This window comes from Lonchura striata, chromosome 3 (genome assembly GCF_046129695.1).
Source record: "Lonchura striata isolate bLonStr1 chromosome 3, bLonStr1.mat, whole genome shotgun sequence".
Taxonomy (NCBI): Eukaryota; Metazoa; Chordata; class Aves; order Passeriformes; family Estrildidae; genus Lonchura; species Lonchura striata.
The window spans coordinates 92,450,153-92,473,229 of NC_134605.1; the positions used below are offsets into that span (position 1 = coordinate 92,450,153).

The 23,077-nt window shown below is 34.7% G+C and overlaps 1 protein-coding gene across 4 annotated transcripts in view; it reads left to right on the top strand.

The window, feature by feature from the left end:
• CSMD1 (CUB and Sushi multiple domains 1) overlaps positions 1 to 23,077 on the top strand; it is a 1,051,796-nt gene that overhangs the window by 894,868 nt on the left and 133,851 nt on the right. For all 4 annotated transcript variants that reach the window (XM_021551131.2, XM_031504428.2, XM_021551132.2 and 1 more), the window contains 5 exons: positions 4,065 to 4,268; positions 5,127 to 5,251; positions 5,868 to 5,964; positions 11,333 to 11,437; positions 19,661 to 19,779. In XM_021551131.2, coding sequence (XP_021406806.2) covers positions 4,065 to 4,268; positions 5,127 to 5,251; positions 5,868 to 5,964; positions 11,333 to 11,437; positions 19,661 to 19,779 — 650 coding nt within the window. The remainder of the gene's footprint in view (positions 1 to 4,064; positions 4,269 to 5,126; positions 5,252 to 5,867; positions 5,965 to 11,332; positions 11,438 to 19,660; positions 19,780 to 23,077) is intronic.

The window sequence follows — 23,077 nt, forward strand, 5'->3', positions numbered from 1 at the left end:
TTACTTTGTTGTTATCTATAGCTTGCATTGCATCTATGTTTAAGGCAGTTCTTTTTAAAAGGGGGGGAAGTGGTGGGGGAAGTGGATTTTAAAAAATAGTACCTCATGGTGATTTTGTATCTTTAGCATTTCTTGTCTCATAGTAACCATTACCAGAGTATTAGTAAAACTTCCCAAAAACTGAGCAAAATGTCAATTTTAAATGTCATTGAGTGTTTCTTGCTGGCAATATAATAATTTGATACAACTGCAGCCATGGATGTCTTTGGCTGTCAGGGTTGATCTCAGTAAAATGTCATCTTTTAGTCTGAAAAAGTATTTCTGGTATGTGAACTAATTTAAGAGTGCTAGTAAACTGACCCTACATTTGCTATCATGTCAAAGATAGCTTGCTTAGACGAAAATAAATTTCATAAGAGAATATTATTATGAGAAGGTCTAGTTACACACAAAAAGTATAGATTACTAATGTATGTGTGCAAATTTCCTAATGCTATTACTGAAAGTTATAGCATGTTCTTAAATCTGACTTAAAAAAGTGTCCTTTGCCTGCACAGCTGTTGTAGGGATTCTCCAGATAAGGTTCCTAGGCAAGTGTTAGAGAAATGGGAAGGATTTTTTTTCTATGGTTTCCTCTCTTTTATAAAATTGAGTGAAAAAACACATAGGGAAAGATGGTATTCCCATAGGATGCTGAGCAAGAGTTTATTCCACACAATGAATGGAAAATACTCCGGGAGTGATGCTGAAATTTTCAGTCAGTTCACATAGCCTCTTAGGTAAGACAGATAGGCTTCGGACATGTGAGAAGCTAAAAGCTTAATTAGCAGGTGGCTGAGGTGGGAGGAGGCCTTAAGCCACCATGTGCTATTCACAAACAGCATCCTGTGAAGCTGGTATAAGCAATCTCTCACATGCCAAAATTCCCACCAGTAAGAGGAACATGTGGTGCCTCAGAAACATTTGAGTGACAACTGCTTTGGGGCAGAGGCGCTTCTGGATACGTGCTGCTAGAGACAATGCTGGAGGAATTGTTGGAGGCACTCTTGGAAAGAGGCATTCCCTGCCAAAGCGCTTGTACTTCTAAAGGGGCTGTGGCCTGTGGGTGACACCTGCTGGGGTGAGAACACCTCAGAGGTGTTGGCAGCCTGTGAAAGTACTGTTCTGCAGTATGGGACATCTTTGAGGAACTGTAGCCTGTGGATGACTCACACTGGAGGAGAAACATTCAGAAACAGGGTGATGTGGAAACCCACAGAAGCAAAAAGGAGAAAGATGAGTAAAATGTTAATTGGCAGGGGAGGTGGGGGAAGCAAAAAGAGAGCACATACCCCAACTTCCTGTGCTACCTCTCACCTCATTGGTACAAAAAAGATGGACACAAGGAAGTTGAGAAAAAGAAGGGGAGGATAGGTGTTTGAAGTTGAGCCTGAGCCTGATGCAAATGAAGTAAAACTGTTTAATTAAATTGATTGATTGTTTGTGTCTTCTTTCTTTTTAATTCCTGAATCAGTGATCAGAAACTTGTGTAAAATTGGTAATAAATTAAACATAATTAAATATTCATTTCCTGAATCTAAACTGGTTTGTCCACAAGAATGTACTGAGCCCTTTGCTGTCACATAATTGTGAATGATTTATGTCATGGCCAAAATGCCCATTTGAACAAGTAGCCCTGACCAAGGGATGGATTAATGCTTAATTACACAGCAGCAGCTGTAGTTCCAGGCTTATGACAGATTGTATGAACAGCCATTATCATGTAGGCAGTTGTAAAGTCATCATTTATTCCAGTGTAGTCATTGTACAATAACATGGAATAAAAAGGTTTGAGTAAAATAGTGCTGGTGCAGAAGGCGTGTGCGTAGAGAAAAGGCTATTAATCCAAATAAAAGAGCAAAAAACAGCAAGCTGGTTGAGCTGAATTGACCTGGCAGTCTGCATCTGGCCTGCAGGTTATCATTAGGAAGAACTGTGACTCTGTGAAATCATTAAACTATGGTTTCATCATTTTCCTTCCACAAGTGCAGAACGGTTTCCTGCCAGGGTTAGAACTGCATGCATGAACAAGTTTCATAGAGTATCTGTGTGATACTGACGTCCTGTTGAGAACTTAATGACAAAGTCCTATGTATTTGAGCAAAGGCAGGTATATTAAGTTTGCTGAAAGGTAAGTTGTTTGTTTAAACTGCGTAAGGTGCTTAACCATTTTAAAAAACTTAATAAAATTGATTTGCTTTTGTTTTGCTATATTGTGCATTTACCCAGTAGTATGCTAGTTTACCTCTGACCATTCTTTAAATGAGTACGTTTTACAACTTTCTGTAGCTTTCAAGTTTAAAATCTGCAACCAACCAACGTACTGATTTAGAAGAAAAATACATGTTATGGTGTCTGTCTCACCTTGTCTGGTTAATCAACTCACCGCAAAAAAGAGAATGTATTTTTCTTTTATTGGTAGTATTAATTATTTCTAAATCTTCTTAGAAAAAGCTTTTGTCTACATTAAGTAATACTTGGGCAAACTTAACTGTTATAGGTGGTAGCAATGCTTAAACTGGTAGAACATAATGTAATAATAAATGACAACTTTCATTGTTCTGCTAAAATGTGTTGCATGTTAAATGCTAGGTTTAAAATAGAATTGATTTCAATTAGTGTTCTGTATCCAACTTGTTAAGAAATGCTAATTTTTGGAGCATTTACAATTACTTCAAACATAATTATGATTCTGAATAGAGCAAATGACAGTGTAAGAAATAGGAAGTTATCAATATTAAAATAAGTATGTATAAGCTCTATTCACCTTGCATTTTACTTAGTGACCAGGTGTGGTGGGGATGTGTACAGTTGTACCCAGTGGTGGGGATGTGTACAGTTGGACCCATGAACAGATAGAAATATCACTCTTCACTAAGAAAGAAAACTAAATGTATCTGTGATTCTGTTTACATTAGTGAGCCAGAAGCACCATGCTTGAAAGTTTTCCAGGAATAAAGTGTAACACTTGCAAGCTTTTTTTTTTTTTTTTTTTCCTCCCTGGTGCCATTTTGAGTAGTTTACTTAGGGACGAAATGACAGGCAATTCTAGATGCAGTGACCTTCTAAAACTAATTCTTGAACAAACCAAGCTGGTGAAACAAAGCTTTTGAACATGCAACTTACACAGAAAAATTGCATATATTTAATAAGATTATTTTAATGTACCTTTTTTATACTGTAAAACATAGATTATACTGCACACAAATTATACCTGTGTAATTTTCTATATAAATATTTTAATTTGTTTTTAAATTGGCATTTACTAGCTAACTGCAAAATGATATGTAGTAAGAGCAAGTTTTGTATATGAACAACATGCACAATAGCAACAATCATTAGGCATAAAAAATACCTATTATCAAAAAGTGTTTATAAATAATGAAGCCAAAGGGAAAACTATCCCACGGGCTTCTATTGAATGCTATTATTTTGTTCTTTGCATATTGCTTGCAATATTTTAACTATTCTTGTATCACATCAGGTTTATAAATTCCCAGACATTATTGATAAAGATAATTGTCAAAAGAAAACACTGAAATAGCCTGGAGAGTGTATTTTTATCACTTTATATTTTCCAATATGATAAATCAAATATTTTTAAGATATTATGTTGTCTTTATATCTGATTATCTACACCATACATTTTTTCTGGTCTTTTAATGAGAAAGTTTTAGTGAGAAGCCAAAGGCCCCATTTTTATAAGTGAAGTAGGTGGTAGATGTAGTATCCTGTTACTGAAGAGGGCCACTGATCTTTGTATGTCTAAAGCTGTGCATCCAAAGTCAAAATGTCTCTGAGCTGCCATGGCACACACATAACTGTACACAAGCACAGCCCAAAACCACATTCCAGCTAACAGCCATGAAAGCATTAGTCCATTCTTTGAGAATACAGGAGAAGAGCAAATAACATTAATTAATCTCTGTCCTACAAGAAACAATCAGCATTTTTACTTGTCTATTATTTTTTTATTATGGCTGTCATTTGTATTCATGACTTTATATTTTTCTCTCTCTATACAGCTGTTCCACGCACAAGTGATACACAGTGTAGCTCAGTTCCAGAGCCTAGGTATGGAAGGAGAATTGGTTCTGAGTTTTCAGCAGGCTCTGTTGTTCGATTTGAGTGTAGTCCTGGCTATCTGCTACAAGGCTCAAAAGCTATCCGATGTCAGTCTGTACCAAATGCCTTAGCTCAGTGGAATGACACAGTACCAAGCTGTGTAGGTAAGCAATTACATTTACATTGTCTGTTCTGTCATATGTCTCTGAATTAGGATTAAGGAATTGTTTCAGAAAATAGTATTTAACCCATATATTCCCTCTCCTTTGATTAGTATCAGTCATGCCCAATTTAAAAGAGCAGTTTTCCATATCAAGAAATAATTGAGTAGCAGCTGGCTTATAGGCAGTATATTGTTTCATATAATGACTTAGATTATATGAACAAGTGTGATGCACATTTTCTTGAACATTCATTATTTTCATGACTTATCTACAGCTTGAAATACAGGACAGAATTTAATTCTCCAGAAGTGTCTTTACCTGTTTTATTACACAGTACTTGGTTTGTCTTTTGTTTTTTGTTTGTTTTTTTTTTTTTTCTTTTGTTGTTGTTGTGTTTTCTTGAACATTAAAGAACCAAATGTGTATACACTAAAAAATATTCAAAATACTACACAGCTTTATCAGATAGAGTCAATATTGGAACTATCTTGGGCTGTTGGTAAATTCACATGATTTCTGTCCATCATGATTGTGTTTAATATTATGTCTTTACAGTTTGTTGTTTTTCTAAGTAAGACATGATAAACCTCTGCTGCTGGGCTGTTCTAGGCTGCACACATGCAAAATGTAGTTAATTTCTGAATTGTTTCTTCAGGCAGGTTGCATCTTATGCTGGATGTCATGAATATATTTTAGATAAAATGTATTCTCAGTTCAGATGATTGCTTCATGTCTATCTGTTTATGCTGCAAAAGCAGATTATTATAATTATCTAGATCTTAGTAAAATTACTATTATTTTTCTGTTCTCTAAAGTGGTTTAAATTGTGTAATAATTTGTGATAATACTTTCTTTCAGTGCCATGCAGTGGGAATTTTACTGAGCGCAGAGGTACTATTCTTTCACCAGGTTACCCTGAACCTTATGGTAACAGCTTGAATTGTGTGTGGAAAATCATAGTGACTGAGGGATCAGGTATTCAGGCAAGTCTGTATTCTGTCAAGCATGGAATATTAAGTACTTTCTTTGTTTATGTCTCTAAAAATTTCATACATTAGTAATCCTATAACTGGGGAGTGGAGTACTTGAAATATTAGTGTTTTGGATTTCTCATTATTGTTCTTTGGTTAGCTTTATTTTATGTTACTTTATTTTCACATGGGGGTATGAATGAGAAGTGAATAACAAGCAGTTTTCTGTTTTAACTGTGTAGTATATTGAAAACAGGTCCTGATCCTTCAATTTTGATACGCAAATGCCAACTCTTCCTATCTACTAGGGTATTACTGAGGCCCTTGAGAGTGCTGCAGCTGTCTTGATTATCTGCTCATTTACACTTTGAGTAATTATTTCATATGATGCAACACACATGAAAAATCCTTCTTACTGACTTTGTGTGATATTTTCTAAGAGTTAACACAATGCAAAAAGTGAATATTGTTTTTTCATTTACATTCTTTTCACTGATGTGTCTTTTGTTTGAATCTCTTATTTTTATTTTCTTTGCTATGTGTTCTCTTTTTATTTTGTTGGTTTTAGAACATTTAAATATTCACATGGCTTGTTAGCCTAAAACAGTTCTGTGGTCCTGTTTTATAGATCCAGGTGATCAGCTTTGCCACTGAACATAATTGGGACTCCCTTGAAATATATGATGGTGGAGATATGACAGCACCACGTCTTGGGAGCTTTTCAGGTTAGGATATGCCATGATTTAAAGATACAGTTTTATATCTAGATATGTATGTGAGAGAACATGTCTTTATTTGCTCACACATATAGATAAGGAGTATAATAGTCATCATTTATGATACTATTGTGGAATGTTCTTGATTTTGGGAGGAGACTTCAGGTGGCGTAAGCATGTCAATATTCAAATTCAAACAGATTTTCAGAAGAAAATGAGACACTAAAATGTTTAACTTTGATTAGTGGAATTTAATTGATAATACTTTCCAAAAAATACTTTATTTTTCCTGCCCCTCACATAGAGGAGATACAGGGATATAAATTGGTATTGACATTCATGGAGCTTCCCTTGATAGATTTGACTTAACTTATCCTTATTAGCCTGCCTTTCTCATGAAAAAGTTGAAGCATTCAATCTTCATCTAAACTCACCAGACCTCACAGAACAAACCAATTTAATACAACTGTAATACAGAAAGCCCCAGATAATTAGTTGTTTAAAATGTGCATCAAGCACATACACTTTTTCCTCTTTTTAGGAGTCTTTTTATAGAAATAGTGTGTTCTGTAATCTAAACCAAGAGAAAGGGATTAGGTCATGAATAATAACCCAGACTCATGATTACTGCTCTGATTCTGATGTAGCTAAAGCAGGTGGATTTTTGCCTCTGGCAATTTTAAAACTTTTGAAGTGTAGATGCATATTGGATTAGTAAGAAAATGAAGAATCAACTGAAAAATTCACTGATTAACACAATGCCACAACTTATGGCATATCCCTTTGGTCAGTTAAGGGCAGCTGTCGTGGCTGTGTTGCCCCCCAGTCTCCTCACTGGTGGGATGGTGTGGGAAGGCCATGACACTGTGTAAGTGCTGCTCAGCAATACCTCAATCATCCCTGTGTTATCAATATGGTTTTGGCCACAAAACCAAAACACAGCACCGTGCTACCTACAGTAATTAACTCCATCCCAGCCAGACCCAGTCCAACAGTTATAATATTTTATTTTAAATGCTAGTGACAAGGCTGTTTGCTAAATTGACAGTAAAAAAAAATTAATTTATGAAAATTAATCTACTTTTGGAAGTTAATTATATAGCTAATATATTGGACCTATTGGATAAAAAACAGCTGAAATGATGCATTTAACAATATTCTATTTAACAATACTGAAGACTCAAAACACTTCCTTATTCTACAAAATGTGTGTCATCTTGCTTTAGTTTATAAGCCTTCCTAACTTCCAGGGAAACTTAAAAAAGCAACTTTTTGTATTAGAAATATTTAATTGGAGATAAAGTAGCATGCATTTATGTGGATTTGTCTCTTGTATAATGAATGCCAGAGCTAAAATGAAGAACTTTTTTTCTGTGTGGGGAAGAATATGTAAAGAGGACATGAAACCTGTTCTCAAAACTGAACCAATGATGTGGCATTGAAACTAAATTCCAGGCATGATTTAATGAGTGGCAAAATTTCTCTCTTACTAAATCTTGGATGAAAGTATTATCTTCTGATTCACTCTCTGTGGGTTCCTCTGTCTTCTAAATAAACATTCGAGAGGTAAAGGTATACAGTTACTAAGAACTGACTAAATTGTGCTAATTGTGTCGCAGAATTGATTTGGGAAGTTGAATTCACTGAGTTTGTGTCTTTTTGTCCAGATTCCTGGATGACTGAGATTACCTGTTTGAGCTCATTGTGTGCTCAGTGCAACCCTCTTCTCTATATAGCATTAGCTACATGACGTGTAGAGCAGATCCTTCCTTTGAATGCATACATATATATAGGTGTGTACAGACATATACAGAGAGAGAATACAAATACAGTAGTCATTGAGGTTGGCATCTGGAGAATCTACTCTTATGATGGTAGTTAAATTTAGAAAGAAATTAGGTAGTAATTTGACCCATGCTGCATGCTTGTGCAAATCCAAGAAATGCTTAAAATGACTATTGATCTCCATTCTTGGCCTGGAAATTTCTTAGATAGCTACACAGACTTTCACACATTGAGTGTGATGTTTACCTCTGGAATGAGATGCATTACTCTTTGTTGCCATTGCTGATACTTGAAAGGGACACAATCTTCTGTAATAATACCATAATGGAACATTTAAGTAGGAAGTCTATCAGTCCTCATTCCTTTATAAGCCTTTAGGCAAAACTTGTATGCATTTACTGCCTCCTAGGAGAGTTGCCTATTTTCCAGACCACAGATTTTCAATCAAAAGGTTAGGAAGTCTGTATGGCTCCCAGTATCCTGCCATGGTATCCATCTACATGACCATTAGATATCTACTCATCTCTAGCATGGAAATAGCTACAGTTAAGCTATCATCAATGATGTCTTCTCCTGCCCTTTAAGTACCATTTCTCTCTATTGACAGTAAACAAAATCCAAAACAATTGGGACACTACATCTGGTTACCACACGGAAACATGTCTTCCATATTTCATATACCCAATCCCAGAAAAGGCAGAGGTTATCAAGTCAACAGTAGAATTCCAGTTAGATCACAGATTCATAAAATCATAGAACAATCCAGGCTGGAAAGGACTTCACAAAATCATGTATTTCAACCTTTTGTAAGAAAGGGAACCTAGATGATATTGTCCAGCACTCTGTCCAGTTGTATCTTCAAAACCTCCAGTGATGGAGACTATCATGTCACCTGAGTGATTGCTGCAGGGCATGGTGGTTCCCACTGTAAAAATGTTCTTTCTAATGTTAAGATGAAACATTCCCCTTTGCATCTTAGACCTCTTGCCCCATGTGTTCTCCTTGTGGCTCCCAGTGAAGTAAGGAGCCCTTTAGGTACTGGAATTCTGGGATGAGATCCCCTCTGAGATTTCTCTTCTACAAAAAGAGACCTAACTCCTTTGGACCTTTCTCAAAGGGTAAGTTCTCCAGCCTTTGATCATCTTCATGGTCCTGCTTTGGACGTCTCCAGTCTGTCCTTGTCTTTCTTGCATTGTGAGGGCCAGAATGGGACACAATAATCCACACACAGGCTGACAAGTGCTGGGAAGAGCAGTATGATGGTTTCTCTATCTGTGCTCATAATGCCACTCAGGAACCTTTTTGCCTTCTTTGCTGCAGCATTGCACTGCTGATTCATATGCAGCTTGACCAGTGCAATAGTCCCAGGTCCTTTCAGCAGGGCTGCTCCCCAGACTCACAAATCCTAGCCCGTATCATGGTCTTTTGCTTATTTTAACAGACATGCAGGGCTTTGCACTTGTCTCTGTTCATACTGTTCTTGCTAGTCTACTCTTTCAGACTGTCCAGGTCTCTCTGACATGTCAGCCCCTCCCCTCAGTTCAGTGTCACCAGAAAACTTGGTGAGGGTGCTTTCAATTCCACCATGCAAATAATTTCTGAAGATATTGAAACTGTGTGGGGACCAGTATCAGTCGCTGGGTGCTCCATTTGTGACAGATAACCAGCCTGAACAATTCCATTGAATATACATAGAAATTATGAGAATTAAAAACTAGCCTCATTTATTTCCCACAGTGCAATATGATCTAACTTCTCATCTTAATGAATATCACCCTTTAAGGAAGTTAAAGACTGGTGTTAAATGTTACCAGGTCCTACAAAGGAACAGAATTGCCAAGTGACTTTTGCTTCTTATAGAGTATAATAGTGATTATGAATTAACATCCTCATTGCTACAGGACATCTTAAACATCCTTAAATGTATTTAAAATTCTTTATGGGTATTGTTGAGGAATACAGTTTGTGCCAGTAGCTGCTTGAGCAGCTGAAGTTCAAGCTGCTCATGGAGCTCTGGGTGGTGCAGCCTGAGGCAAGAGGCCTTGAACCTTGCACAGCAAAGTGTTCAGGGACCTGTGGTTCAGCCTGGTGATGGGACACTCAGAGACATGGCAGGAGCTAAGGAGTAGGGATGAAGAGACTTTTGTGAGTGGTGAGACTGTGAGGGCAGGGTTTTTTTTTTGGTTGGGATTCTCCTTGGAAGCATCAGCTTGAGCTGTTTCAGTGTAAGTGTCCTGTGAATAAATGACATTATGGAATGAGACATCCAGGACACTGCTGCAGGAGACCCAGGGTGGAATCTGTGAGGAAACCTGGTCTCACTGTGAGGGTGGGGTGTGCAGGCAGTGAAACGGGGACTCATCAGATCACTGGAGGTGCCTGCTGTGAAGGGGCTCCGGTCCCTGCCACAAAAGTCTCTCATGGCGGGAGTGGGACCACCCTGTCTGGATTGTCAGACAGGGAGGTTTCTTTAACAAATGCTATAAAAGTCCTTCTTCCAGGGAGATGCTTCACTGTTTTCTGTAATATCATGTGATGTGAGTGCTCTCTATTGTCTGAATTTGGATATTTTGAGTTTCCATGTTAGACAATAAACACCTTTCTTAAAGGCCAGCTTCTCATTTTTGAGCTCCTCAATTTATATCAAGATTTTGCTGAATTCATTTTTAGATTTAGAAGTATTTACCAGTTCCTTGTTTAGATTGTAGACTTAGGAAGATAATTCTTTTCAGCAGTTCTTTTTAAGCTCAAGTTTCAGGCTCATACCTAGGTTGCTGACAGTTACTTTAGAAATGTAAAATGCCCCATAGGAAATGAGAATTTTTCTTATGCATCCACCATTGAATTTCATTAGCTACTTGATACTGTCTTTGAGGGTAATCATAGAAAAGATATAATTTTTAGACTCAGTAAGTCTTCCAGCTTTAGACAGTAGAATATGAGTTGCATGGTATCATGTGATAATAAAATAAGTATTTGTCAGACTTAGCAATTCCAGTGGCAAAGAATATATCTAGGGTTAATGATAAGCTTGTTGTGTAGCACACACAACAAGCACTTTTATTATAGATATTTGAATTAGGAAAAGCTAGTATGTTGTTTTGGATTTTTTTAGTGTGTGGTACCTGCTTCTTCATTTTCTGTCATATCCCCTGAATTAGCATGAATGGTTGAAATATTATTGTGGGAAGAAGGTGTGGCATATACACGGAAAAAAATCTGGATTTCTTTGTTCTGTGCTGCAGGTTTTATAAAAATATGGGCAAACAGGCAAATGGCAGTTGAGTTTGTCATCATAATCAGATCCTTTATTTATGTGATTTTATTTCTCTCTTTACATCTCTTTTCTTCTGTCCAAGTCAATAAGGTTTCCTCTAAACATGATGGGATCTTGTTTGATTGTGTTAGGGCTTGTAATCAAACTTTTCCTGCAACTTCACGAGAAAACAAGGCAGAACATAGCAGAATATTTGATTCCCATGTATGTAATGAGAAGAAAATAAGTCTGTCTGATTCAGTCCTGGTTATGTCTTTTCTATACGAAACTGTGACCAGTATGCTGTAGTTTATTCCATAACTTTTCTTTTTCCAGGTACAACTGTGCCAGCATTGTTGAATAGCACCTCAAATCAACTTTACCTTCATTTTCACTCTGACATTAGTGTGGCAGCAGCTGGTTTTCACCTCGAATACAAAAGTAAGGCTCCTTATTTTGTGAAACTTACTTGGAAAAAGCATTCATATAGAAAAGGAAACGGATATTTTACATTGTTCCTTTTGCTTGCTTGTTTGTTTGTTGTTTTTTTCTTTCCTGACTACCAAGCCTTGTATAAGCAGTATCTATTAAGCTGAAATTTTCAATGAAGTGACATTTGAAATTGATGGAAGGCAGCTTTCACAAATTAGAAGCACATAAGAAATCAACCTGGCAATTAATAACAGCATTTTTTAAATGTGAAGTTTAATATTGATGTGGGTTTTTTCTTATTTCAGCCTAGTTCTGAAATTTAGGTGACACAAAAAAATAGTAGGAGTTAATTTCCCCTTCTTGAAAATATATAAAACCAGAGAAGATAATGTATTTTTATCTATTAATATGTAGATACATTTATGCCTTGTAGTTCTTTCCTTCTAATTATTTTCTCTCAACAAATTGCTATAATTGCGAAAAACCAACATTTTAATCCCAGAGCTACAAGAAAATGCAACAGTTCTCTTGGTAAATCACTGATGGTATAAACAGAATAATCTAAGAATTTTCATGGCAAATTTTACTATATATAAACTTTTTATGTTTTGTGAGAAACTTCATTCTAAAATACAGAGACATGGAGTTATAAACATAGTGGATTGCCTTACATAATCATATTTATTTCAAACACGTTTCTATTATTACATCTCTCCAAAACTTAAAATAGTATAATAGTAAATTCAGTAAATGTGCTTGATAGCTCATGTGATTTTAATTGGAAATAAGTATTGATAAGAATAGTCTACTATTTATAAAGTACGATGATGAGTTGACTGTCTGATGAGTGCTTAGATGAAGGTCACAAAGTAAATCCTTATAATTTTTGAAGCACCCTCTCTTTTTTCAAAGCCATTCAAGAATTTTCCTTGGAAATGGAGTTAGCTTTTGTGTTTCATTGAGTCTAATAATAGTATCTAAAAATAGTAATGTTGTTTTTAATGTTTTGAAGAAGTACACATGAGTAAATAAATGTGGATCATTTTGAAAGGGACAGCTTGGATTTTGATATACACCATTACCAAAATGGAAAGAACAATTCACTCCAGCTTGATGTTTGTAATATAGTAAAGAAAAATATGTTTCCATTAGCTGCATAGGGTGGGAGGGATACCTGAGTAGGAAGCGTAGACAATGTTGCAACGTACTCATTGTTCCTTACATAGCAAGAATGATAAATTGTTAGAACAAAGACAAAAGAACAAGAACAAACAAAAAGAACAAAAACAAACAAATATATTGTGATGCCCAAAACTGCACACAGTACTCAAGGTGAGGCCATACCAGGTCAGATTAGAGCAGAACAATCAACTCCTAAAAATTAAGCTATTAAAATGTTTCCAGAGGAAGGTCATGAGGACAGTGAAGAGCCTTCTTCTTCTCGTACAGCAGAAGCTGTGTGAGGAGCAGCTGAGGTCACTTGTTCTGTTCAGCCTGGAGGAGACTGAGGGGAGACCTCCCTGCAGTTACAGTTTCTTGTGAGGGGAAGAGGAGGGGCAGACCCTGATCTCCTCTCTTTGATGACCAATGACAGAATCCAAGGGAATAGACTGAAGTTGTGCCAAGGGAGGTGTAGGTTGGATATTAGAAAAGGTTTTTCACCCAGAGGTGGTTGGGCACTGGAACAGCTCCCCAGGGCAGTGGCCACAGCACCAGCCTGACAGCGCTGAAGAAGCGTTTGGACATTGCCCTTGGACAATGGTGTGACACCTGGGGTGTCCTGTGCAGGGCCAAGAGTTGGATTTGATGATCATTTTGGGTCCCTTCCAAATCAGCATATTCTGTGAGTCTGTGATATAATTACTTCTCTAGAGGGAAGACAGGAATTAGAGAGAAGACAATTAGTTTTCCTACTATAGATACTAAGAAAAAAAATCCATCACAATAAGAAGCTGTTCAGCACCTTGAGTCCAAATTTGTAATTCAAATCCTACCTCAGCAGACTACAGCAGGGATAGAAGATATAAAGTGGACTTAGTAGTATTTAATCTAACCTTACCCTTTACGTAAATGACAAATTAGAGTAGTAGGTGAAACTGCCCTAAACTAATCATTACAGTATTCTGATGACCTTATATAAAAAATCTTCATTACAGCAATAGAAAAAGAGAATTATTTAAGAACATTCCCTTCATCCCAGAAGAAATTCTAAGGAGCAAGGCACAATAGAGGAGAGTGTCCTGAAGCTGCTACTAAATTGTTTACTCACAATAAAAATTATGCCTCTACAACTTGCACATAATATTTTAGAATAAATGGAGATGTATTTCTACTTAGAAGATATTTCACCAGTGTAAATGCTATAAACATGCCTGGGTTTGGATCACTATGTTAGGAAAAACTTCAGCAAAATATATTTAGTTTGCTATCACTTGATCACATATCTTGTATTCCACACTGTATATTGGTTTGAAATAACTTTATAGAAATTCATAAATACTTTATACAAGCTTCAGCCGCTGATGAAAGCTTATTCAAATTGTAAATATTTTAAGATTGTTTAAATGTTTGAATAAGAATAGTTTATTTCTTGAAACATTTTCTTCTTTTTAACGTCTTTCTCTTGCCCTGTCCATTTGCATGTTTTTTCTATGTATGTCTTTATTTTCATACGAAGGATCTGTACTGTCAGCTCCTGCAAACCCAAGTCTATGTCTAATCTAGGCAGTGCATAGGTTTCCTTTATAGCCTTAAAAAACACACAAGTCTTAAGGTGAATAATAAAACTTTTTCATTTACTTTAGGATGTTTCTATGTTAGACATCAAGAATGTAAAAGTTCATTTGCCCAGGTTAAGTGGTCTATTGAATTTGTATGTTATGGTCAGATTGATGACGTGGTTTTTTTTTTCCCCTTTGTTTACTTGTTATTTCATTGTTTGTTTTGCTCTTTGATTTGTTTGGGTTTTGGTTTTGTTTTGTTTTTCAAGTCAGATACACAAACTCATATTAAAATAAATAAGTGGTCAGTACCTTAGAAAAATTTCCTTCTGGTCACAGCAGAATTGTAAATATTGTTGAGAACTACTGTGTGATGTTTCCTGCTATTTCAGAAGGACTGTAGGTTTTTAAGCTGGTTGCAGCAACCTATGGTTAACAAAGCAGTAAAATATGCAATAAGTTACTGTAGAAAAGATGAGAATTAGTCATTTAATTAATCCTTCATATTCATGTGTTAGAATAAATACCAAACATAATTATTTTTACTACCACAAGTGAATCAAATCAAAGAGTGTTTTGTTGCATTCCTAATATGTACAACAGTAGGAAGAATAAATATCCCTGTTATTTGATTGAATTACTTTTTATTCTAATGAATGAAGGAATCAACTATCCAAATTTTTTGTTCTGGAAATGTGACTGTTTAATTCCACTGCATTTGTGGCCACTGATCTTTTAAGCTTGGTCTTAAAATCTCATTTATTTATTCAGTGGTAGTTTAAATATTTTCCTTAATATTCAAACAAATGAAAAAATAAAAAGTCTGGAAATAGTGAGTTTTTCTCAGCATGCTGCTTGAACTTGTTAGTTAAAGTCAAGTTTGTTTTAGTAAAAACTGAATATATGCTGAATATTGATGTATAGGTTTAGGCCACCTTTTTAAATGTCTATAAGTATCTACCTATCTATCTATCTATCTATCTATCTATCTATCTATCTATCTATTTGTCTCTCCAAATTAAGGGATTAGAATTAAATTTTTCAGTAAAAATCTTATTTTATGCAATCAATATTTTAATAGTGTCATCTAGCTCTATTGCTTTGAATTAAGATATATGGCACAGGTTAGCATCACTCATTTTGTAAGCTTTTAGTTTACTGCTATACAAAGACAATGGAATATGTATGAGAACATAAGCTTACTTTTAACCAACATCTCCTTTCCTGAAGCCACTTTATCATGTCTTTTCAAGTGTTAAAGGTTCTTGGCAGCTGAAACAAAGGATTCACTGGTAAGAGGACTAGAAAGCAATTGACTGTCTTTTGTAGTGCTTCTCTATCATGAACATTTCTAATAAATTGAAAGATAAAAATCAGACTAGCAGAGAAGAAAATATATTCTTCCAAGCAGCAATATATTCTTCCAATATTGTATTTCACAGGTCCAGTTTAAGATCTTTCATGCAATTTGGATTTTAATGTAGCTCTTCTGTGCAAGTCTTTTCTGTTTCCCTATGTTAAAGCAGGTGTGAATCATAAACATGCCATTTTTAATTTAGCAGGTCCTGATCCTGTCAGTATATCTGTGAAACTTACTAGATGTTGACAAGAATCTGACCTCTCTGCAGTAACTCATTGAGATAAAGACATTTTCTAGGCTGGTGTCTGAAGCATGAAGTTTTGAAAGGGACAGCTTGGATTTTGATATACACCATTACCAAAATGGAAAGAACAATTCACTCCAGCTTGATGTTTATAATATAGTAAAGCATAATATATTTCCATTAGCTGCATAGGGTGGGAGGAATGAGGAATTCAAAACAAGAAATCCTGATGACTTTTGGTCCAGCTGTCAAGACATTCTTGTGTTGTCCAGTTCTCAGATTTCTGAAATGGACACTAATGGGCATTCACATTGTCAGATATGCCAGCAAGGATTTTCTTTCTGCCAGCAATAGCAGTGATGTTTGGACAGAATATGAGGTAATTGTAGGCATGGATATAATTATGTAAGTAAAGCATGTTTGTCTTATGCCATAGCAAAGTCAAGAAAGTGTTTAGCAAACAGTAAGTGGAAGAAGGTCAGGAAGAGGGTTATCAGTCTTGACATTGATGTGTTCTATTTTGTACTGCGTAGCAGAAAGTGATCTCTGAAAAGCATGCACTTAAGAAACCCTTGCTCCTTTTCTGATTGCTTGGACTTGACATTTAACATGTTTTCCCTGTATTACTGACTGTTCACATACAACCTAGTTTAATAATGTATTTTTTGAGTCTCTGAATATTTAAGACTCCAAGTTTGTCCTCACATACCAGAATTTGTTTGCTTTCTCTCAAGCATTCTTTGATGTTTGGACCTGTTCTAACTAGATGAATCTTTGAACTACACTGTGCTAGTATTATGGAATGGTTAGAATAACAGAGATTTCAGGATTCAGAATAGTATTTGATTCTGCTTTCGACTTTCTCTTGCTTTTGGGATAGGAATATTGCTTCTTAATATCAGGAATATCAAAGAAAGGCAAAGTGTTTTGACATTCTGATAAAATATTCTATAATTTGTATAATTTTTCAGACCAAATAAGTAGTATATACAAAATGTTATGAAAAGTATAAGCAGGTAGAAAAAAAGTTTTTAACTTATTTATCAGAATCTGTTAAAGATAAATACATAGTATACTACAATATCAGTTACATAGAAGGTTAATTTTAAGTTTTTTGATTGATCATAATCTGTTTAAATTCTGTATGCTATTTGACCAATGATGGAATGAGCTATATAATGAGCACATTATTAGTGTTGCTATGCAGCCACTGTTATAGCTGTTTCTGTAAATCAGAAAAAATATGTAAAAGTAACTTTATTCATACAGGGCCTGCAGACCTGTAACTCTCAACATACAAGAGTGCTGAGTTACAGAATAAACATTTCTTAATGACAGGAACAGATCCTCAAATTTATATTCACAGAACTCAGCAAGTAGATTGATACCTGTAAGCAATTTAGTCACTGTGTCTTTGTTAAGTGCTTATTTATTTAATAACAGTGATCTTGGAACAGATCTTTTTAAATTTTATTTTCTATTCAAGAGTGAGAAAGATGAAAAAAAGCAGAAATAAGCATTGATTTTCTTCAGTTGCATCTGAACGCTGGATTCGCAAATTAGTGAACAGCAGTCTGCATATGGTACTTTGAATTACTGAGATGAGGTATTGCACTTCACTTAATGCTGAAACAGTTTGTGTGGATGCATATCACAGCTATTTAGTACCTATACTCAAAGGAACTTTCCAGACACAAATACATTTATGCTATTGTAAAATCCAGACTGATTGACCAAAATAATACTACTAGTTAACCTGCAGCAAAGCCCAAACTATTGAAGTTAATGACAATATCTTCATGATTATTTGGAACATTACATTTCCACATAGTGATGACACATGAGATTCCCAGTGGCCATGTAAAGTCACCATAACATCATTTGGAAGTTGATTATATTGGAAGAATATCAAAATTTGTAAATTCTGCGATAGAAATTTCTGAAAATCTTTACAATACATTTAGATATTTTCCTAAATTATACATTTCAGTACATAAAATAACTGCTTCAGGGAAGTCCCATTATTTGTAACTATTAAATAATTCTTCATTTGCTAATTTGAATTTTTTTTTTTGATCACTCTTGCATCATTTGGTTTGAAATCTATATTTCATACCTTACGGTTTTCACTCAGAATTAGAATGGCTAATCATTATCTTCATTCCTAATAAAAGTGAAATATAGTAAAACTCAAGGGCACAGGACTAAAAAGGAACATTCAGGACCAAATAACTTAATTCCAGGAAAGAAAAGGAAAGTAGCATAATCCAAATTTCCTGTGAAAAGCTATTTCAGACTTCCATGTGCTTTATTAGGGAAAATGTATTTACTTCAGCTAAAACTTGAAAAATACTGGAATTGTGTGAAATTTTAATTTGTTTATTTAATATTTGTAAGGCATTAATAGTTGAGTGATGAAAAGTACATACCTAGAGGTTTATGACATAAAGTTAAAACCATATCTGTATGAAAATATGTGATCAACATTAGCTGTAAGAAAATTGTAGTTCCCTAGAAAAGCTATCATCTCAGTGAATAATGTCATATATTGTTTCATGATGAACTATCTGGAACAACAGACTAAGACATCACATATCAGAATAAAGTCAAATATAATGTAATTTCTGTGCTAAATACCGTTGCACTTACTGTCACCAACCAGGTTAGATTTCATAGGAAGATACTGAGAGTAGTAGTCAGGTTTCTTTTTCACACAACTGAATTGAAGGATGCACAGGATCACATTCAGTAAAGTATCTTGTTTCTCTGCTCTTTATGGAATTTTGTGCTAATAAATTCTAAAAATATCTTCTCACACATTATGAAAATAATTTCCATTCTGTTTTGGCTTCTACAGATAATATTTTCATAAAACATAAAAACTACATAATGGTGTTTCAGGAGTAATTTTTTCTAATAAATAAATAAGTTAATAGTAATAATTGTATTTTAGACTGATATTTGACTTCACAAAAGGTTTTTCACATCATAAAGGGAATGAGAGTCTCTTGTCAGACCATGAACTTGCAAAATGATTCTTCTTGTCCTTGTGTTTGCAAGAAAAATCTTAAAAGCACAGAATTACTTAATCTAATCTCCTGTTTGTCAACTGTCTTGTTCATTTGCAGTATTTTCACTTGGAAAAGTTGATATTTAATTTTTCATAATGCTGACTAGCAAACGCCTTAGATAGCACACAAGGAAAAAAAAGTGATATGCCCTTGACAAGAAGCAGAATTTTGTGTTTTAGGTTGCCAAATTAGTTAAACAGATTTGAGAAATTACTAATCATGGAAAATATTTGTTACACTAATCTTTTGTTTTATCAGAGCTGTCTTAAAAATAATTAAGAACAGACTATCCAGTGACGCCTATGCAAAGATATAGTTTTGGGTTAAACTACTAAATGTCATTGTCTAAACTTCTTTATAGTCCACGGAATTTCCAAAAAATAAGGAACCACCAATAAATTCTGCTCATTTATTGTTGAAAATAGAGAATATGCATAAAGTGTATTCCCTTTTTCTCTGTCCGCTTCCTTCACAAGGATAATAAAGGTTTAAAAAACCCCAATAAAGCAAGATGAGCAAACAAATAAAACCCAGGCTTTTTAACAAACTAAAATCACAGTACTGCTTTGGAGACTATAAAACTGTGTAGTGTGTCATAGCAATGTCACCTGGTAACTGGTACAGTCACAGTGTATAATCTTTGTGCTTAAGCCATAAAAGAGTTCTGAAAACTTCTGTGTTTCAAAAAAAAAATTCCATTTATTGTTGAAATTAATTTTTAATTGTTTTCTTAAACACCCATAATTCTGTAGAAAGAATTCATTAAGGCAAAAAATATCAATGAAGACCTACTGTCCACTTATCTGTTTTTTCAATTTTTGTTTTTACATTTTCCAGCTGTAGGCCTTGCTGCCTGTCCAGAACCAGTAATTCCTAGCAATGGGATCAAATCAGGAGACAGATATATGGTGAATGATGTTTTGTCATTTCAGTGTGAGCCAGGATATACATTACAGGTATTTCTTTCTTTCTTTCTTTCTTTGAATAATACACTGTGGAGTGATTCCAATAAAATGCCAAGAGACCTGTCAAAAAAAAAAATTCTAATGAAGAGTCTGTAGTGTGTAAATAGAGATGATTTAGGCAGAGCCTATGTGAGTGCTCCCAAATTATAAAGCTACAAATGTGTGGCACTTCTGTCCCTCAGTAAATCTGGACTGGGAAATTTTGTCTTAGGTCAACATACTATTGAGCAGTAAAGGCCATCAAAATGGACATTGAAATAACATGGATAAAATGTTTTCTCTAGAAAATTGTTACAGTACTATATGATAGGGTACTGTGTTTTTCCTTTAGGGGGTTTGATTTATCTAGGTGAAATTTTAATGTAGAAATACAGTGTGGGATTTCATATTCTGCTCAGGAATTGTGGAATTTAATTTCTAAAGTAAATTTTATTAGTGCTTAAATTTACTCTTGAAAATCTTTCACAGAAAAGTATTAGAAATTAGTTCACTGATTGGGGATGTTCTCTGTTCACACACTGGTTTAGTTTCCCATGGTAGATATATGATTGAGGTGCTCTTTGTAAATTTTTTAGCACTCTGTAAATCTAAGACTTAAAGCTTTTCTCTTTCCTCACTAGTTTCTCTAATTTGTTTAAATGTAATCCACCACTGGTAAAATACATTGAAAACACCTGAGTTCAGAATCATTTGTTTGATAATAGATCCCAACCAAGGCAGTGTAAAACCTGAGAAGAGAAGGTAAAGTATCACAACTTCTGTTCCTTACAAGGAGAAAGTTCCCCATCAGAGGACTGCTAATTCAGTGCTTGTTCCCCAACATATATAGGATATTTCTTTGGTCTCCATATTTCTTACCATTCTTCTAAAATTCTTGCAGGGTTCAGACTAATCTTACCTCTAGGCGGTTGTGGGAACACATGCACATGAAATGTCTCTCTAGGTGGCCAGGAATATGCTTACCTTTTCAGTCATACATGGCAGGTATAGACCAAGTATTTAAACTAATTTGTTCTCTTTACTTGTATTACATTACATGAAACAACCTACACTGGGAGCATTCCAATCCATAGCAAAAAAAGATTTTGTTATACTAGTATCTTGCTAATTAGAAAAGATTTGACTTAAGCACGACAAAGCCGATTCTCATCTACCCTGAGCGCTCATTGCTTACTTAACAGTTTGTGGCTTACTTAAAAGCCAGCTGATTGTTCATAAATGAACTACTTAAGTGTTTTTCTTTCAAAATTAATGTTATTTTGAAAATACCTCATGGTATAAATGCATTAATTTTGGAGTTTTTAACTTTATTTTCTCTATTTCATATGTCCCTTACAGTATCATTTGTAGTTAGCATGTCAGTAAGAAATGAGAGATTTGATAACATTTTAATGACATGATTCCTTCAGAAGGATTATCTGTCATTAAAAAATGACACTAAACTAGATTCAGACTTTAAGTTAAATACCACTATTGAGCCATTAACAGTTTTCTATTTCAAAATAGCATTAAACTGAGTAAATGATGAAAGGATTATGTGTCTATGCCTATGTTGCTGTAACTGAGACAAAGATATGGGAACTGAAATTTCATCTTCAGCACTATTTATTTGTTGAACTGGGGTGCTGTCATGCTTTTGGCCTAGCTGAAATATAACAGTAGTAATTATTGCAAGCCAGTGACTATTCCTCACAAGCACTTTGCATCATGGCATTTTTTTTGGAGATTAATTTTGAAGAAAAAAGTTAAGGAGGTAGGTATATAAAGCACTGTGTATTTGCACTCAATCCCACACACTTCCACTAGTACAGATGTAGCCTATGTATTCTTTTAGGGCTTTTTTGTATTCATTGAGCTAAATTTAGCATTCTTCATCTATAGACTTAGGACAGTCTATTTCAATGCAGAATCTATCTGGAAGTCAGCCTGCAATAAACTTGGTTACCCAACAATAAATATAATTGTATTTTAAGAGTTGTTGGATTAAAAAAAAAAAAAAGTAATAACTTTTTTGCTTTTTTAAATTTTTTTTGGAGAAAGATTCCTATTTCTAACATTTCTAGAAAAGTTACATGTACTTCTTTATATATATTTTTTTATTCAGTTCCACTTTATGGTAAAAGGATCAAGATCTGCTGGTAGGGCTGTTGTATAATTGCTGTTCATATAATTGCCAAGAGGTACTTTTTTAGTGCCTCGTTGCTGTGATACAGGTCACTGCTTCTGAGCTGTTATGACTGAAATACATTTAGACCTGATTTATGATTTATGGCTAAGCTTATAGCAGTGATTTGATAGGAAAAAAGTGAAAAAATTAAGCCTATACTAATGGATTCCTATGGAGATGGAATAACATATAACACAATTAATTTAATATAAAAAACAGCTATCTTATCTCAATCAGCTGTTTAGATTTTCATTGTGACACTAGAGATAATCAGCCATACTGCTCCAAAGACTGATTCATACTAAGATTTCATGTTAGAACAGGAACTCTACTCTTAAAATATCGTCCTTCATCAGTGATATCAAAAGGTTAACACAGGTATCAAACTTTAAACAGCTTAGGTTTAGTGGGGTGACCTCTGTGTGTACTGCCCATCACTGTGCAGACTCTTCTATCCCTATTTTTTCATCTATTAGAAATATCTAAATCTTGCATATTGCAAAAAGGGGCATAATTATCCTGTTTTTAATTACATGGATTAAAAATGGATACACGCTCAAGATACAGCATCATCAAATATTCTGTCCATACTTAAAATAGTACTGGTGCAATATTGATGTGGAGTGATAACTGTAGAATATGAATACTTCAGAAGTGGTTGGAATAAGTACAGGAAACTTTTTGAAGGTACACATTGCTAACAATGTGTACCCTGGCTTGATGTTTTGGATCTACTTTTACAAAACAATCAGAATGCGAGTTCATAAATACAGTATTAGTATAACGTAATGATATGTTTGTGAAGAAGAGAGCTGCACACAAAAAATCTCTCATCTGTATTAAAGCTACATTTCAATGCACTATGTATATCACTATAACAAACCCATATTTTTTGTTTATATGCAGGTCTTACCTGTAGCCCTTTCATACGATTAAGTGGACTTTTTTCTATATACTTACAGCGATTCTATTATTAAATATTTTCTTAAAATTTCATAGCATATTGTTCCTTAACTATATATATTCCAACTGTAAACCTTTTTCAATACATCTAAAAATTTAATACTAGCTGTGAAGCTGACATATGTAAAAACTAGTTTCATGAGCTTGTTCAAAGTGTAC